At 43.7% G+C, this 14,929-nt stretch overlaps 1 protein-coding gene across 2 annotated transcripts in view; it reads left to right on the top strand.

The window, feature by feature from the left end:
* LOC139273181 (utrophin-like) overlaps window positions 1–14,929 on the top strand; it is a 476,555-nt gene that overhangs the window by 14,463 nt on the left and 447,163 nt on the right. For both annotated transcript variants that reach the window (XM_070889721.1, XM_070889722.1), the window contains exons 5-6: window positions 2,371–2,553; window positions 8,562–8,696. In XM_070889721.1, the coding sequence (XP_070745822.1) occupies window positions 2,371–2,553; window positions 8,562–8,696 (318 nt within the window). The remainder of the gene's footprint in view (window positions 1–2,370; window positions 2,554–8,561; window positions 8,697–14,929) is intronic.

The following is a 14,929-nucleotide window of genomic DNA, read 5'->3' as shown; positions in this document are numbered from 1 at the left end:
CATGCCCACCCTGTGTCAAGTCCTCCCACCTCGTTGTGACCACATTAACGAGGGCCTCATGGGCCTCCCCCTTTCCATCTCCCTTTCTTTTTGCAGTTGCATTTGCATCGACATTGCTACAAAATGTATTTTCAGATAAGAGCTAATAGATGATAGATAATAGATCCTAGATACTCGCTGTTAGATCAATCAAATGTACTAGATTTGTCAAATATAATGGTTTATTCGAATTTTCCTCACAGCAATCTACCAAGTTCCCTCTCCTCCTCTCTCTCCCACTCTCTCTGTGCTTCTGAGCATGTGCGATGACCCATGAGCTCTCAACGCGGCAAAAAAAATCAACCCCTCAAAAAAATCCCACATGCGCACAATAACGTTGCCACGGAAGCTTTTCTTTTTCTGACTTCTGATTGACTTACTCTTTTTTTGGGCGATTGTGAGATTGCTGAAAAATCAGATCGCCCATTTGACATCGCCAGGATAAGGCCGAGTGGAAAATCGCAAAACAAAAAAATGGGCCTTGTGCCGGCGATCAGCACGGGCGAGATGGCCCATTCTTTTGGGCCTTATCCACCTAGTGGAAAGTCTAGCCCAAATATTTCTCAAATTATGGATCTCGCTTAGAGGTCACAAGGTTGGCTAACGCGAGCATTTGAAACACAAGTCACTGCTATAACAGGTATTCCTCTGGTTGGGACAAGGTAGAGGGAATTTTATTCTCTATCCAGCTGTGCAGTGCTTGATGCTGATACTGGAGGTCTGAAGTAGCGGAGTTGATGCTGAAACTGGGTGTCTGAAATGGGGGAATGTTGCACCCCCACCACTGATCTTGTGTTCAGCAATAAAAGGTGAAAAAACACACACGGGATAGTGTAGTGGTGAACACTTTCGGGCACTAGTGCGTGTCACCGCAGAATGGTGGGTCATCAGTGTGATCCTTTACTTGATCTTTGGTGCATTGCTGCAGCAAGGTGCCAACTGGGAGGGCAGAGGAATTGGAGAGAAAGTACTGCAGGTATTGGACCTTTCTTTTCATCTTTCCTAATGGTTCGAGAGAATATTTGGGAGCATGTCATTTGGTCTGGCCAGAGGAGGTGGTGGCCCAGGGAAGCTATATGTGGGTAAGGCTGGCAAGAAAGTAGAGGGTAATATAGTTTCCACTTCCATTCCATCTCCACGCACCCCTATAAAATGCTTTTCGTTCTGAGACGTCTGTCCACAAACACTCTGCGCAGAATGTTACTGTATGCTACAAAACATGTAATGAGTTGAAAATGTTCTGTCAGCTGGGTTTTACATGTTCGCAGCATAACTAAGACCGCCTATTTCCACCTCCGTAACATCGCCTGTCTCTGCCCTTGCCTCGGCTCATCCGCTGCTGAGGCCCTCATCCATGCCTTGGTTATCTCGAGACTTGACTATTTCAACACACTCCTGGCTGGCCTCCCACATTCTACCCTACGTAAACTAGAGGTGATCTAAAACTCGGCAGCCCATGTTGTAACTTGCACCAAGTCCCGCTCACCCATCACCCTGTGCTCGCTGACCGACATTGGCTTCCGGTTAAGCAATGCCCCGGTTTAAAAATTCTCATCCTTATTTTCAAATCCCTCCATGGCCTCGCCCCTCCCTATCTCTGTAATCTCCTCCAGCCCCACAATCCCCCGAGATGCCTTAGCTTCTCCAATTCTGCCCTCTTGAGCATCCTTGATTATAATCGTTGAACCATTGGTCGCCATGCCTTCTGTTGCCTAGGCCCCAAGCTCTGGAACTCCCTGCCTAAACCTCCACCTCTCTACTTTCCTACTTCAAGGCGCTCCTTAAAACATACCTCTTTGACCCACCTGCGCTAATTTCTACTTATATGGCTCTGTGTCAAATTGTTACCTCATAATACCCCTGTGAAGCGCCTCGGGATGTTTCACTACGTTAAAGGCGCTCTATTTTTCTTTTTTAAACATTTTTGTGCTTATCAAGGTGAGGGATTTTAGCGCTGGGGATTGGAACACTTCCCATTTCAGGCACCTGAACGGGCATCGAGCACTCCCAGGTCAAGTACTGCACAGCCCACCACAGGGTAAAACTCTCCCGACTCTGCCCTGACAATATGCTTGAGCCCCAGTCTGAGACTATGCCAGTGTCAGCTGTTTTCCATTTCCCACACTAGCTGTCCTGTGGTTTGAGTGAGAGAGCCTACTAGTGTCAAATTGGGGACAGTTTTGTAGTGTAAGTTTATAATTCAGACATTGGCTGGTAGTATTACTAAGTCATTTCCACAGCTGCCAACGTGTTTAGCTGAATAAGATAAAGTAGAAACAGACCAGAACTGGCTTGCTCTTATTTTTAAGCAAGATTTTTTTTTCCCTGCAGCGGGCAAAAGAGGAGGTGCTGCAGAAAGAAGTGAGAGTGAAGATTTTGAAAGACAACATAAACACAGTTCTTAAGAAAGTGCCACCCAGTGATCAGGAACTGATGTCCAGGGACCTTCACACTGTGTTGGAGAATTACAAGAGGCTTTGTGATCGGATTGAACGAAAATACTTGACTTTAAAGGTAAGGAATAGTGATTACACATCTATTAAACAAAAGAAGGGGGTGTTGTAGTGATGCTGTGTCTTGTGTAGCTTGATAGGACACAGGTAATTTCCTATTTTTGATGGGCCAGTTGCAGAGGTGCCCAGCGAAGGCAGGTAGGAGAGTTATCTTGAGCTGCTGTGCATTTCCTCAGATCGAGTGGCATTAGTGAGGGGCTGGAGTGCGTTATCTTCTGTTGAGTGGCATGAGTGAGGGTTTTAAAAGAAGTGGCTGCAGAGATAGTGGATGCATTGATTTTGATCTTCCAGAAATCCCTAGATTCTAAAACGCCCTCACGGATTAGCAAATGTAACCCGCTATTCAAGAAAGAAGGGAGAGAGAAAACACGGAAATATAGACCAATTAGCCTGACATAAGCAGCAGGGAAAATGCTAGAATCCATTACTAAGGGTGTGGTAACATGTCATTTAGAAAATCACAATGATTAAGCAGAGTGAATAAAGATTTATTGAAGGTAAATTGTGTTTGACACATCTGATTTTGAGCTTGTAACTAGCAGGGTAGCTAAAGGGGAACCAGTGGATGTAGTGTATTTGGATTTTCAAAAAGCATTCGATAAGGTGCCACATAGGTTATTACACAAAATTAGGATTCATGGGTTTGGGGGTAATATATTAGCACGGAGTGAGGATTGGTTAACGGACAGAGAACAGAGTAGGAATAAGCATGTCATTTTCGGATTAGCAGATTGTAACTAGTGGAGTACTGCAAGAATCAGTGCTTGGGCCTCAGCTATTTACAATCTATATCAATGAGGGGACTAAGTGTAATGTATCCAAGTTTTCTGACGATACAAAGCTTGGTGGGGAGTAAGTTGTGAGGAGGCTGCAAAGGGAATATGGACAGGTTTAATGAGTGGGCAAGGACACGGTAGATAGAATATAATGTGGAGAAATGTGAAGTTATCCACGTAGTAGGAAAAATAGAAAAGTAGAATATTTTTTAAATGGTGAGAGATTGGGAAATGTTGGTGTTCAGAGGGACCTGGGTGTTCTTGTACATGAATCAGAGTTAACATGCATGTACAGCAAGCAATTTGGAACGCAAGTAGTATGTTATCTTTATTACAAAAGGATTGGACAATTAAGTTTTCACAACGGAGAGGGATGATGCAGACATTGCAATCAGGGAGGAGGAGTATGAAATATTAGATGAAATAAACATAGTGAGAGAGGAAGTATTAAGAAGTCTAGCAGTTTTGAAAGTGGATAAATCCCCAAGCCTTGATGAAATGTATCCCAGGTTAAGAAAAACAACAGAGGAAATAGCACAGGCTCTGACCATTATTTTCTAATCCTTTCTGGCTACAGGTGTGGTGCTGGAGGACTGCTAATGTTGTACCTTTGTTTAAAAAGGGATAAACTGAGTAATTATAGGCCAGTCAGCCTAACCTCGGTGGTGGGAAAAGTATTGGAGAAAATTCTGAGGGTCAGGATAAATCCTCATTTAGAAAGACACTGATTAATTGGGGACAGTCAGCATGGATTTGTTAAGGGTAGGTCATGTCTGACTAACTTGACTGAATTTTTTGAGGAGGTAACATGGAGGGTCGACGAGAGTAGTGCGTTTGATGTAGTGTATACAGATTTTAGCAAGGCTTTTGATATCCCACATGTCAGACTGGTCACGTAAGTAAAAGCCCATGGGATCCCAGGCAAAGTGGCAAGTTGGATCCAAAATTGATAGAGGAAGGAAGCAATGGTTAATGGTTGGTGGATGTTTTTGTGACTGGAAGGCTGTTTCCAGTGTGGTTCCGCAGGGCTCAGTACTGGGTCCCTTGCTTTTTGTGATATGTATCAATGATTTAGACTTGAATTTAGGGGATATTATTCCGAAATTTGCAGATGATACAAAAATTGGCTGTGCGGTTGATAATGAAGAAGAAAGCTGTAGACTGGTCAGGTGGGCAGAACAGTGTCAAATGGAATTCAATCTGGAGAAGTGAGAGATAATGCATTTGGGGAGGGCTAACAAGGCAAGGGAATACACATTAAATGGTAGGACACTGAGAAGTGTAGAGTAACAAAAGAACCTTGGCGTGCATGTCCACAGATCCCTGAAGGTAGCAGGTCAGGTAGATACTTGGCTTTCTTAGCCGAGGCATAGAATACAAGAGCAGGGAGGTAATGCTTGAACTATATAAAGCACTAGTTGGGCCACAACTAGAGTACCGTGTGCAGTTCTGGTCAGCGCATTACAGGAAAGATGTGATTGCACTGGAGAGGGTACAGAGGAGATTTATGAGGATGTTGCCTAGACTGGAGAATTTTAGCTATGAGGAAAGATTGGATAGGCTGGGTTTGTTTTCTTTGGAACCGAGGAGGCTGAGGGTAGAACTTATTGAGGTGTATAAAATGATGAGGGGCCTAGATAGAGTATATAGGAAGGACCTATTTCCCTTAGCAGAGGGGTCAGCAACCACAGGACATTGATTTAAAGTAATTCGCAGGAGGTTTAGAGGGGAATATTTTTCATCCAGAGGGTGGTGCGGGGCTGGAATTCACTGCCTGAAAGCATGGTAGAGGCAGAAAACTTCACTTTTTTAAAAAATACTTGGATATGCACTTGGCATTCATAGCTAGTGGATTTGAGGATAGGAGCAGGAAGGTCTTACTGCAGTTGTACAGGTCCTTGGCGAGACCTCACCTGGAATATTGTGTTCAGTTTTGGTCTCCCAACCTGAGGAAGGACGTTCTTGCTATTGAGGGAGTGCAGCGAAGGTTCACCAGACTGATTCCAGGGATGGCTGGACTGTCATATGAGGAGAGACTGGATCAACTGGGTCTTTATACACTGGAGTTTAGAAGGATGAGAGGGGATCTCATAGAAACGTATAAGATTCTGACGGGACTGGACAGGTTAGATGCGGGAAGAATGTTCCCGATGTTGGGGAAGTCCAGAACCAGGGGATACAGTCTTAGGATAAGGGGTAGGTCATTTAGGACTGAGATGAGGAGAAACTTCTTCACTCAGAGAGTTGTTAATTCTCTGCCACAGAGAGTTGTTGATGCCAGTTCATTGGATATATTCAAGAGGGAGTTAGATATGGCCCTTACGGCTAAAGGGATCAAAGGATATAGAGAGAAAGCGGGAAAGGGGTACTGAGGGAATGATCGGCCATGATCTTATTGAATGGTTCAGGCTCGAAGGGCCGAATGGCCTACTCCTGCACCTATTTTCTATGTTTCTATGCTTGAAGTGTTGTAACCTACAAGGCTACGGACCTATCGCTGGAAAGTAGGATTAGACTGGATAGCTCTTTGTCAGCCACCATGGACACGCTGGACTGAAATGGCCTACTTCCGTGCTGTAAATTTCGATGATTTCTATGAGAAGCATTATTGCAATTATAGAGAGCCTTGATGAGACCACACCTGGAGTACTGTGTACAGTTTTGGGCTCCTTGCCTTGGAGGGAGTGTAACAAAAGTTTACTAGACTGATTCCTGGGATGGGGTGACTGTCCTATGATGAGAGATTGAGTAGATTAGGCCTATATTCCCTAGAGTTTAGGAGAATGAGAGTTGATTGCATTGAAATGTATAAAATGCTTAAGGGGCTTGACATTGTAGATACATGGAGGAAGTTTCTCCTGGCTGGCGAGTCTACAACCAGGGGTCACAGTCTCAGAATAAGGGGTTGGCCATTTAGGACTGAGGTGAGGAGAGATTTCTTCACTCAAAGGGTTGTGAATCTTTGGAATTCTTTACCCCAGAGGTCTATGGATGCTTGGTCATTGAGTATATTCAAGACAGAAATCGATAGATTTTTGGCTATTAAGGGAACCAAGGGAATTGGGAATAGTACAGGAGGGGGGTGGCATTGAGATAGAAGATCAGCCATGATCTTATTCAGTGGTGGAGCAGGCTCAAAGGGCCAAATGGCGGCCTCCTGCTCCTAATTCTTGCGTTCAAATGTAATATTTTAAACCTGATTCCCAAAGCCTCAGACCTTACATAGCTGGTGGTTACTGAACGTAAACCTGCTCGTTAAGCCTCGTATCCAGAAAGCTCAAAGAAAAATACCACACTTGACTTCCTCACTGGATTGTGGATCCAGCACTGGCTTTGGGGTTGCCCCTGCAATGTGAGAACAGCACTTCTGGAGCAGGTGGCATCAATAGAAAATGTAGCTTCAAAGAAGTGGGAAGCTCCAGTACTGAGGTTATTTCGTTATTTTTATTTTTAGATTTGGTTTTCCATTTGTTTAGCTTTGTGTTTCTGCACGGTTAAATGATGTGTAAATTGTCTTCTAGAGAGCTTGTTGTTTTGTGTCGCTGTATCTTCCCTTGCCACTGTTCCACGCATGTTCTGGGTTGAGAGTTGAAGTCCCTCAGACAAGGTCTGCATGGTTCTGGTAGTAGAGGGAATTCTACGAGATGCTCCATTGTTTGAAATGTCGCTCTGCAGTCACAATCAGTAGTATCAGTTTGGCTGTATCCGCAATTCTGCATGAGGGCTCTGCAGTGGCCGATACCAGTCCCGAGGCGAGTGAGACACAGCTAAGTAGGCCAAGTCTCTCAGGCTCCTGTTGAGAGATTCCTCTGGCTCTAAAGAGAGCTTGTGTGGCTTTGTCTGCAGATCCTTTGACCATGCATCTAATCTACAGCTATGGGGATTACATTCCAAGGGCTGGACAGCATGTAAGAAACTGTTCTTCGACTTGAGTCTTTTAGTTGCTGGCTCATGTTGAAAGAGTGGATGACTCGGATCACTTATCTGCTTTGACCTTTCTACTCTTGATGAAACTCGCGTTCTTATGAAAGGAGGAGCAATACCAGCAAGCAGGTAAAGATCATTCATCTTTGTAGGTTTCAGGTAGCCAGAAATAGCTCTGCAGATTGTATTGAGGACTGGATCCTCCATCTTGGTGTGCAAGGAGCGTTCCCAGACTAGGCAGGCATATTCAGCTGCTGAATAGCACAGGGCAAGGGCGCAGTTGTTCATAAAGTCCTTGAGTAGGTTCCCCATTTAGAGTTAGCCAATTTCCTTAAGAAGTGTTAGTGGGTTGGGTATGGGGAGAGACTTAGTCTGAAGATCTCTCTTAGTGAGCAACAATTCCAAGTAGACAACAAGCAAACTGCAGGTTGCTCGAAGAGAAATTATGTTTTGGAGCAACATTTCTGTCATTTGGAAATGAAGATATTGAGGAATGAAAGGAATGATCTCAGTGGAAAACATTTTGAGAGAGTCATAGCCTAAATCCCATAAAGCTGATTTCCACTGCTGGTGGTAATTTGGAGTTGCGCTAGCAGTGATAATCCAGTAAGATTCAAGATGGCGTTACTGACAACACACAGTCTTTTCGCCCTGTTGAGGACCGGTGGGTGAGGACTGCCACTGTCCTTGGGCAATGGGTGGATTGACGGACCTGCTAGCTAGTCACCTGTCTGTATTTCTCTTGCCTCTAATGGTACTACTGGTGGCAGGATCAGTTTGAGATTACCGGTCATATTTTCTTGGTGCCTTTCATAACCGATGTGGCAGAACCTTACAAACCTGCAACCTCTACCACCTAGAAGGACAAGGGCAGTAGGCGTATGAGAGCACCATCACCTGCAAGTTCCCCTCCCAAGTTACACACCATCCTGACTTGGAAATATATCGCTGTTCCTTTATTGTTGCTGGGTCAAAATCCTGAAGCTTCCCCCCTAACAGCACAGCGGTTCAAGGTGGCGGCCCACCACCATCATCTCAAAGGCAGTTAGGGATGGGCAATAAATGCTGGCCTTGCCAGCGACGCCCACATCCCGGAACGAATAAAAAAAACTCTCTGTGCTCAGTGGACTCCTTTGACAACTTCAGGACTCAGCGAGCTTCACCCCCACCCCCAACCACCCCTGGACTGACCTGTGCTCATTGCACCCTGTCGGATAACATATCTGCTTTACTGACCAATGGCCAGCTGAGCAGATGTTTTTTTTCCTAATCTAACCAAAGCTTTGTTTTTTTCCCCCCTCTGCTACAGGAAGTATGGTCTTGCTGGTGCGAGTTGCTCCATTACTTAGACTTGGAAAACAATTGGTTAAAGAAACTGGAGGAGAGGTTGTACACCACAGAGAATGTATCAGACAACACTGAAGCTGTTGGTGAGGTCCTTGAGGTAATGTGTTTATTAAAAATTCAAAGATGGAGCTTGAAAACGTAGCTGCCTTAAACTATATGCAAATGTTTTCTAACCAGGCAAACAGAACTTTACAACTCTAGGGTAATGTATTCAGGCTGCAGTTGTGGCATTGATGTGAACTACTTTTGCTTCATAACAATCTTGCAGTTATATATAGATGTTGCGTGAATCTGGATTCAGGGCTCAACCAGGTCTGGCAGTAAGCTGGCATGGGCTGCTTCATTATCGGAAGGTTGTACATGAAGCTCGGTGTACTCTTGCTATCCTATATGCTATCAAGCACTCTGCTAACTCTCTATGTAATAACTGATATATGGATGGCCCAGAAATTCCTGCCTCCCGGGTCCATATGGACCCAGGAAGGCATCGTAAAAGCCGGTTTTTAGCGCTGAAAACCGGCTTTTATGATCTGTCAAGCTGGAGCTTGATAGATCTTCCATATCTCGGCAGCCAGGACATTCGCAGAGGCAAGATTGCAGTATTTACCCATATTTTGCCCAGTGGATGTCCTGAAAACTCTTGCGCCTGATAGACGGATAAGTCCCCTGGACCTGATGGCTTGCATCCTAGGGTCTTAAGAGAAGTAGCGACACAGATAGTGGATGCATTGGTTGTAATTTACCAACATTCCCTGGATTCTGGAGAGGTCCCAGCAGGTTGGAAAATCGTAAATGTAATGCTCCTATTTAAAAAAGGAGGCAGATTAAAAAGCAGGAAACTATAGACCAGTTAGCCTAATATCTGTGGTTGGGAAAATGTTGGAGTCTGTTATTAAAGAAGCAGTAGCAGGACATTTGGAAAAACATAATTCAGTCAGGCAGAGTCAGCATGGATTTATGAAAGGGAAGTCATGTTTGACAAATTTGCTGGAATTCTTTGAGGATGTAAGGAACAGGGTGGATAAAGGGGAACCAGTGGATGGTGATGTATTTGGACTTCCAGAAGACATTTGACAAGTTGCCACATAAAAGGTTACTGCACAAGATAAAAGTTCACGGGGTTGGGGTTAATATATTAGCATGGATGAGGATTGGCTAACTAACAGAAAACAGAGTCGGGATAAATGGTTCATTCTTGGGTTGGCAATCAGTAACCAGTGGGGTGCCGCAGGGATCAGTGCTGGGACCCCAACTATTTACAATCTAGATTATAATGACTTGGAAGAAGGGACCGAGTGTAATGTAGCCACGTTTGCTTTTCCTCCCATCTTTGTATCGTTAGCAATGTGTGAGGAGGACACACAAAATCTGCAAAAGGACACGAGACAGGCTAAGTGAGTGGGCAAAAATTTGGCAGATGGAGTATAATGTTGGAAAGTGTGAGGTTATGCACTTTGGCAGAAAAATAATCAAAGAGCAAGTTATTATTTAAATGGAGAAAAAATTGCTTAGTGCTGCAGTACAGTGGGACCTGGCGGTACTTGTGCATGAAACACAAAAGCTTAGTATGCAGGTACAGTAAGTGATCAGGAAGGCCAATGGAATTCTGGCTTCTATTGCCAAGGGGATGGAGTATAAAAGCAAGGAAGTTTTGCTACAGTTATACAGGGTATTTGGTGTAATTGGCATCACGGAGACATGGCTCCAGGGTGACCAAGGCTGGGAACTCAACATTCAAGGGTCTTCAGCATTTAGGAAGGATAGACAGAAAAGAAAAGGAGGTGGGGTGGCGTTGCTGGTTAAAGAGGAAATTAATGCAATAGTAAGGAGGGACATTAGCTTGGATGATGTGGAATCAGTATGGGTGGAGCTGCGGAATTCCAAAGGGAAGAAAACGCTAATGGGAGTTGTGTACAGACCACCAAACAGTAGTAGTGAGGTTGGGGACAGCATCAAACAAGAAATAAGGGATGTGTGCAATAAAGGTACAGCAGGTATCATGGGCGACTTTAATCTACATATTGATTGGGCTAACCAAACTGGTAGGAATGCGGTGGAGGAGGATTTCCTGGAGTGTATTAAGGATGGTTTTCGAGACCAATATGTCGAGGAACCAACTGGAGAGCTGGCCATCCTAGACTGGGTGATGTGTAATGAGAAGGGACTAATTAACAATCTTGTTGTGTGAGGCCCTTTGGGGAAGGGTGACCATAATATGATAGAATTCTTTATTAAGATGGAGAGTGACACAGTTAATTTGGAAACTAGGGTCCTGAACTTCAGGAAAGGTAACTTCGACGGTATGAGGCGTGAATTGGCTAGAAGAGACTGGCAAAGGATACTTAAAGGCTTGATGGTGGATAAGCAATGGCAAACATTTAAAGATCACATGGATGAACTTCACCAATTGTACATCCCTGTCTGGAGTAAAAAAAAAACGGGAAAGATGGCTCAACCATGGCTAACAAAGGAGATTAAGGATAGTGTTAAAGCTAAGGAAGAGGCATATAAATTGGCTAGAAAAAGCAACAAACCTGAGGACTGGGAGAAATTTAGAATTCAACAGAGGAAAACTAAGGGTTTAATAAAGAGGGGGAAAATAGAGTACGAGAGGAAGCTTGCAGGGAACATAAAAACTGACTGCAAAAGCTTCTATAAATATGTGAAGAGAAAAAGATTAGTGAAGACAAACGTAGGTCCCTTGCAGTCAGATTCGGGTGAATTTATAATGGGGAACAAGGAAATGGCAGACCAATTGAACAAATACTTCGATTCTGTCTTCATGAAGGAAGACGCAAATAACCTACCGAATGTACTAGGGGACAGTAGGTCGAGTGAGAAGGAGGAACTGAAGGATATCCTCGTTAGGGAAATTGATGAGATTGAAGGCCGATAAATCGCCAGGGCCTGATAGTCTGCATCCCAGAGTACTTAAGGAAGTGGCCCTAGAAATAGTGGCTGCATTGGTGATCATTTTCCAACAGTCTATTGACTCTGGATCAGTTCCTATGGACTGAAGGGTAGCTAATGTAACACTTTTTAAAAAAAAAATGGAGCGAGAGAGAAAACGGGTAATTATAGACCGGTTAGCCTGACAATCAGTAGTGGGGAAAATGTTGGAATCAATCATTAAGGATGAAAAAGCAGTGACAAAATTCGACCAAGTCAGCTTGGATTTATGAAAGGGAAATCATGCTTGACGAATCTTCTGGAATTCTTTGAGGATGTAACGAGCAGAGTGGACAAGGGAGAACCGGTGGATGTGGTGTATTTGGACTTTCAAAAGGCTTTTGACAAGGTCCCACACAAGAGATTGGTGTGCAAAATCAAAGTGCATGGTATTGGGGGTAATGTACTGACGTGGATAGAGAACTCGTTGGCAGACAGGAAGCATAGAGTCAGGATAAACGGGTCCTTTTCAGAATGGCAGGCAGTGACGAGTGGAATGCCGCAGGGCTCAGTGCTGGGATCTCTGCTCTTTACAATATACATTAACAATTTAGATGAAGGAATTGAGTGTAATATCTCCCAAGTTTGCGGATGACACTAAATTAGGTGGCGGTGTGAGCTGTGAGAAGGACGCTAAGAGGCTGCAGGGTGACTTGGACAGGTTAGGTGAGTGGGCAAATGCATGGCAGATGCAGTATAATGTGGATAAATGTGAGGTTATCCATTTTGGGGGCAAAAACACAAAGGCAGAATATTATCTGGATGGCGGCAGATTAGGAAAAGGGGAGGTGCAACGAGACCTGGTTGTCATGGTTCATCAGTCACTGAAAATGGGAAAATGGGCATGCAGGTACAGCAGGCGGTGAAGAAGGCAAATGGCATGTTGGCCTTCATAGCTAGGGGATTTGAGTATAGGAGCAGAGAGGTCTTACTGCAGTTGTACAGGGCCTTAGCGAGGCCTCACCTGGAATATTGTGTTCAGTTTTGGTCTTCTAATCTGAGGAAGGACGTTCTTGCTATTGAGGGAGTGCAGTGAAGGTTCACCAGACGGATTCCAGGGATGGCTGGGCTGTCATATGAGGAGAGACTGGATCAACTGGGCCTTTATTCACTGGAATTTAGAAGGATGAGAGGGGATCTCATAGAAACGTATAAGATTCTGACGGGACTGGACAGGTTAGATGCGGGAAAAATGTTTCTGATGTTGGGGGAAGTCCAGAACCAGGGGACATAGTCTTAGGATAAGGGGTAGGCCATTTAGGGCTGAGATGAGGAGAAACTTCTTCACTGAGTTGTTAACCTATGGAATTCCCTGCCGCAGAGAGTTGTTGATGCCAGTTCATTGGATATATTCAAGAGGGAGTTAGATATGGCCCTTACGGCTAAGGGGATCAAGGTGTATGGAGAGAAAGCAGGAAAGGGGTACTGAGGGAATGATCAGCCATGATCTTATTGAATGGCGGTGCAGGCTCGAAGAGCCGAATGGCCTACTCCTGCACCTATTTTCTATGTTTCTATGAGGCCACACCTGGAATACTGCGTACAGTTTTGGTTTCCATATTTACGAAAGGATATACTTGCTTTGGAGGCAGTTCAGAGAAGGTTCACTAGGTTGATTTTGGGGATAAGGGGGGTTGACTTATGAGGGGAGGTTGGGCCTCTACTCATTGGAATTCAGACGAATGAGAGGTGATGTCAAAACGTAAAAGATTATGAGGGGGCTTGACAAGGTGGATGCAGAGAGGATGTTTCCACTGATAGGGGAGACTAGAGCTAGAGTGCATAATCTTAGAATAAGGGGCCGCCCATTTAAAACTCAGATGAGGAGGAATTTCTTTGAGGGTTGTAAATCTGTGTAATTTGCTGCCTCACAGAGCTGTGGAAGCCGGGACATTGAATAACTTTCAGACAGAGATAGACAGTTTCTTAACTGATGAAGAAATAAGGGGTTATGGGGAGCGGGCAGGGAAGTGGACCTGAGTCCATGATCGGATCAGCCATGATTGTATTAAATGGCGGAGCAGGTTCGAGGATCCATATGGCCTACTCCTCCTATTTCTTATGTTATGTTCTTATCTCTGTAATCACCAGCCCTGCAATCCTCCGAGATATCTGCGCTCTTCCAATTCTGGCCTCTTGCGAATTCCCGATTTTAATCGTTTCACCATTGATGGCCGTGCTTTCAGCTGCTTAGACCTTAAGCTCTGCAGATCCCTCACTAAACTTTTCTACCTGTCTACCTCTCTCTTTCCTTTAAGACACTTCTTAAAATCTACCTCTTTGATCTGCCCTAATATCTCCTTATATGGCTTGGTGTCAAAGTTTGTTTGTTAGCGCTCCTGTGAAGCGCTTTGAGGTGTTTTACTACATTAAATGCGCTATATAAGTGCAAGTTATTGTCTCTCACTTTGGTAAGTAGAGTTCTTTCCTCTTTGAGGCATATACTGGTCCTGTATTAAACACAATTATTTTTTGAACATCTACCACTTTTCATCTGTAGTTTTACCTGATAACAGTTTTGCCCAGTTTGCTGTCTGTCTTATCCCGTTAAAGTTAACCATAACAAAATCTAAAATTTTAGTATCTGTTAAGTTTCTCATTTTCAAGCGTAACAGTAAATGCGATCTTATTATGATCACTGTTTGATAAACGTTCTTTTGCTGTTAGATTATTTACAAGATTATTTACTAGATCTCGCTCATTACTCATTGCTAAATCTAGTATGGCCTGCCCTCTTGGTTCTTAAATACATTGCTCCAGAAAACTATCTTGAATGCACTCAAGAAATTCACTACCTTTCTGAAATTAGTAACTCTGCTCTTCCTAATCTATATGGAAATTAAAATCTCCTGTTAAAACAACTTTACTTTTTATTACAAGCTTCCCTAACTTCTGAAATTATACATCCTGCCACTTCACTGCTGCATCAGGAGGCCTGCAGACAACTCCCATTACAGCCTTGTAATAAAACGCTTTCTCAGTAATAAAATACTTCCTGTGTGCTTGTAGTTTGTTGCAGTAATGGAATCAGTTTTTAAACTTTATTAAAAAGACTTGCTTGCAAGAAGAATAAACTGTATACTTTTAGAATAAAAAAAGTGGAAAGTGTTCACAAATAATGAACATTCCTGGGTTCAGACTTACTACATGTTTTTGCAATTTGCATTTTCTGAACTGTTTTCTGTGTGTCCTTGTAACACATTATGTTCTCGGTATAATGAGATTTGAATATAGTGTTTGGCAAGAAAAGCTAGCTTTTTCTGTTTCCAAATACAATAAAGCACAATACATTGTTCAATATAATTCGCCATGTAACCCCTCTTCCCCCTACCCCTCCATATTCCAGCTGCTGCAGCTTTTAGGGTGTGTTTAACCAGTTTG

Source organism: Pristiophorus japonicus, chromosome 9, assembly GCF_044704955.1.
Source record: "Pristiophorus japonicus isolate sPriJap1 chromosome 9, sPriJap1.hap1, whole genome shotgun sequence".
Taxonomy (NCBI): domain Eukaryota; kingdom Metazoa; phylum Chordata; class Chondrichthyes; family Pristiophoridae; genus Pristiophorus; species Pristiophorus japonicus.
This window is presented reverse-complemented; position numbering and strand designations above follow the sequence as displayed.